Consider the following 4,522-nt stretch of genomic DNA (forward strand, 5'->3'; position numbering starts at 1 on the left):
CTTAACCCCTCTTGTGGTTGTCTAGTCTGCGTCATATAGTGTATCATTTGGGTGAGTTTTCTCCGGTGGCAAGCTGTAACTGGAACTGTGGTATCTATGACGCGTATGTAGCCTGAGGAGAGAGAACATGGATTTGGGATAGATAGTTAAGGCACTGGATGGTGAGGATATTAGCTTTATATTGTTAACGCCTTTGTGTAGGCTAGGCATGATGGGTGCGAGGGGTATGTAGAAACAGTGGGACAGCGGTGTGACATGGGCTGAAGTTTGTTGACAGTTGAGCAGTGGAGCCGATCAAAATATAGACGCAACTGCATAGCACATTTCTGTGACTTAATTGATAGTGTTACTCTATAACTACCATTACCCAGTACACCAGCAGGTTACAATTCAGTAACCATGGCAGGACACGCAAAGAACACTGGGTTAAGATTACAGTCGGAAGCATGGGCAAACTTATGATAAAGCACTGTTTTGTGATTCTGTGAGTGGCATTTTGGATGTGGTGAAGTATACTCCCAGAGAGTACTAAAAACTGGCATGTTGTCTATTGACTTATATTTGCGCACGTTGTGTGCTTCATGCGCAGATCTATAGTGATTCTGAATCCAATAGTACCAGCACAGTAAAAGTGTTCCTCTCTATAAGACATGACGGTTACATTGGTGTGCTTTCTCTCACATTGAGAGGGCCACAGTGTTAGTTCTCATTTATTGAATTCTTCCTATCTGTTTGGGTGACTAGCTCATCTGGGAAACGCAGGAGATCAGATAATTCCAAACACATCCTTTGACGTAACCATACAATGGCTCACTCAGGGTACCGGCAACAGTGGAAATGGTGGAGTGACATGCCGTGCTTGTTCTAATAACTCAATACGAATTACTTTGGGAGTTCAATGATCCCAATGTTATAAGTAGACCAGGCAAGTCTCTGGTAATGATACTTTGATATAGAAGGTAATGGCAATAACAATGACAAGGAGTAGTGGTGGTTGGTGCTACAAAAGCAAACCTCACTTTCTCTATTTGTACATACAGTAAGGAATGGACTGGAGATGATCTGTGTAGTATTACAGTAGCTCACACACACACCACAATTATTTGAGCTTAACCTTATGTTGTTTGCACACACTCACACACATCAGTGTTAATGGTCAGACTTCTTGCATGTGTTATTTTTGCATGAGCGTTGACAATTCATGCACACAAACACACACAACACAGTCATGGGCAACAGACAACACACATGTACTTTGTCTCTAGCTGAACTTGCCCTGGGCGATAAGGAGTCAGTCTGGTACAATTACGAGTGATAAGTGTGTAAGACGGCATTTGCAGGTCATCAACATACTCGTAGAAGAAGAAAGCAGGACATAAGTCTACCCAACGTGTCGGCTGTGTGTTTGGGACGTGAATCATAGAGATACGTTCATTAACTAGGGTCAGTGCTATGTGGTGCAGTAAATGTGTATGCTGCTTTTATTTGGGCAGCGAGAGAGGGCTGAGCTGGAAAGAGATTGATTCTAATCTTAGGGACTATTAAATAACTTTGGAAAATACTATTTGACAGTAGTATTTTATTTAACACTTACTAGCCACAACATGGAACTGATAGGGATGACTTGGATGGCTAAGATGTTTATAGGTCTCACGGTAGGGAGGCTGCCCCAGTTGGGGAGATGCTCATGTGGAGAGTCTCTTGATTAATACGGCCTGTCCGGTTAGTATGCTGTTGGGCTGTCTTCCAATGTTCGGATATCTATGTTTGTTGAACCTGACCAGGGTTTCTTCCCCCTGCTGTCCGTGGTGTCCCAGTGTGGGATATCTATGGCTGTGCGTGGGTTAATACCTCTCTGGTGCTCCCCCAGTTGGATATCCCTAATGGTTGAATACTTCGTCTGGTGCTTCCCAGTTGGATTACTCCTATTGGTGCTGTTTGGTTAATACCCGTCTGCCGTGCTCCCCAGTTGTATCTCCTATTGGTTAAACCGTGGCATGGTGGCTTCTCCCAGTGTGGATATCCCTATGGATGGTGCTGTGTTAATACCTCGTCTGTCTCTCCCCAGCTTGGATATCCCTATTGGTGGCTGTAGGTAGATACCCTCGTCTGGTGCTTCCCCCAGTTGCGGATATTCTATTGTGCTGTGGTTACATACCCTGCGTCTATGCTCTCCACAGTTGGACTATCCCATTGGTTGAATTACCTCGTCTGGTGCTTGCCCCGTGTGTAACCTATGGTGCTGTTTAATACAACTATCGTCTGGCTGCTGTCCCAGTGGATATGCCCTGATTGGTTAATACCCTCGTCTTGTGGCTTCCCGAGCTTGGATATCGCCGTATTGGTCCTGTCGGTTGAATACCTCGTCGGTGTCCCCCAGGCATGTATCCCTATTGTTAATCCCCATTCCTGTCGTCTGTGCTTCCCAGTTGGATATCCGTATTGGTGTGTGGTTAAATACCTCGTCTGGTGCTTCCCCAGTTGGATATCCCTATTGGTGCTGTGGTTAATACCTCGTCTGGTGCTCCCCCAGTTGGATATCCCTATTGGTGCTGTGGTTAATACCTCGTCTGGTGCTTCCCCAGTTGGATATCCCTATTGGAGCTGTGGTTAATACCTCGTCTGGGCCTGGACTTTGCTGCATATCTCTTAAGACTAGTCTCTGATTTGTGTATGTACCTTAGAGTCTCTGATGCATCTCTCTGTAGCTCCTGTGGTGATGATGGACACCATCTTCTCCTTGAGTTCCTTCTGCAGCAGCTGGACCTCCTCCCACACGATCCACACCTGATAATACATACATATAGTACATACAGTACATAGTACATACAGCACATAGTACATACAGTACATACAGTACAGTACCTACAGTACATAGTACATACAGCACATACAGTACATACAGTGCAGTACATATAGTACATACAGTACAGTACGTACAAAACATACAGTACATACGGTACATACAGTACATACAGTACGTACAGTACATACAGAACAGTACATACAGAACAGTACATACAGTACAGTATATACAGTACGTACAGTACATACAGTACATACAGAACAGTACGTACAGTACATACAGTATGGTACATACAGTACATACAGAACAGTACACACAGTACAGTACATACAGAACAGTACACACAGTACAGTACATACAGTACAGTACATACAGTACATACAGAACAGTACACACAGTACAGTACATACAGCATGTACAGTACACACAGTACATGCAGAACAGTACATACAGTACATACAGAACAGTACACGCAGTACAGTACATACAGTACAGTACAAACGGTACATACAGTACAGGACATACAGTACATACAGTACGTACAGTTAAGTACATACAGAACATTATACCCAGTACACACAGTACAGTACATACAGTACGTACAGTACATACAGTACACACAGAACAGTACATGCAGAACAGTACATACAGAACAGTACATACAGTACATACAGTACAGTACATACAGTACAGTACATAGAGTACATACAGTACAGTACATACAGTACAGTACATACAGTACATACAGAACAGTACATACAGTACAGTACATACAGGACAGTACATACAGTACAGTACATAACAAAAGAGAGAGATAACCTACATACAGAACATACAGTACATACAGTACACTACATACAGTACATACAGTACACTACATACAGAACATACAGTACATACAGTACACTACATACAGAACATACAGTACATACAGTACACTACATACAGTACATACAACTACATACAGTACATACAGTACAGTACATCTACAGTACATTACAGTACACTACATACAGTCCATAACAGTACACTACATACAGTACATACAGTACACTACAATACAGTACATACAGTACAGTACATACAGTACATACACTACATACAGTACATACACTACATACAGTACATACAGTACAGTACATACAGTACATACAGTATACTACATACAGTACAGTAAACATAAAGTTGATCCACAACCTGATAATCATGCCATGTAGCAGACACTTCTATCCAAACTGGTTGACAGTCATGTATAATTGTTTTCCGTATGGGTGGTCCTGAGAATCGAACTCACTATCCCTGGCGTTGCAAGCACAATACTATATTACTGAGCTACAGAGGACCATAAGCCCTGTGTGTGACTGGAGCTACAGAGGACACCACAGCCCTGTGTGTAGACTGAGCTACAGAGGACCACTACAGCCCTGTGTGTAGACTGAGCTACAGAGGACACCACAGCCCTGTGTGTAGACTGGGCTAACAGAGGACCACTACAGCCTGTGTGTAGACTGAGCTACAGAGGACCACACAGCCCTGTGGTGTAGACTGAGCTACAGAGGACCCCACCAGCCCTGTGTGTAGACTGAGCTACAGAGGACCACTACAGCCCTGTGTGTTAGACTGAGCCACAGAGGACCACTACAGCCCTGTGTGTAGACTGAGATACAGAGGACCACCACAGCCCTGTGTGTAGACTGAGCCTACAGAGGACCAACT

General features: G+C 43.7%; 1 protein-coding gene across 1 annotated transcript in view; it reads right to left on the reverse strand.

Annotated features, from left to right (window-relative positions):
* Nucleotides 1–4,522, reverse strand: part of LOC112074113 (uncharacterized protein C6orf118-like) — a 20,462-nt gene that overhangs the window by 225 nt on the left and 15,715 nt on the right. The window contains exons 8-9 of the mRNA XM_024141333.2: nucleotides 2,680–2,787; nucleotides 102–112 (exon numbers count right to left, since the gene is read on the reverse strand). Of these exons, the coding sequence (XP_023997101.2) occupies nucleotides 102–112; nucleotides 2,680–2,787 (119 nt within the window). The remainder of the gene's footprint in view (nucleotides 1–101; nucleotides 113–2,679; nucleotides 2,788–4,522) is intronic.

The sequence above is a fragment of the Salvelinus sp. IW2-2015 genome, unplaced genomic scaffold (assembly GCF_002910315.2).
Source record: "Salvelinus sp. IW2-2015 unplaced genomic scaffold, ASM291031v2 Un_scaffold2502, whole genome shotgun sequence".
NCBI lineage: Eukaryota > Metazoa > Chordata > Actinopteri > Salmoniformes > Salmonidae > Salvelinus > Salvelinus sp. IW2-2015.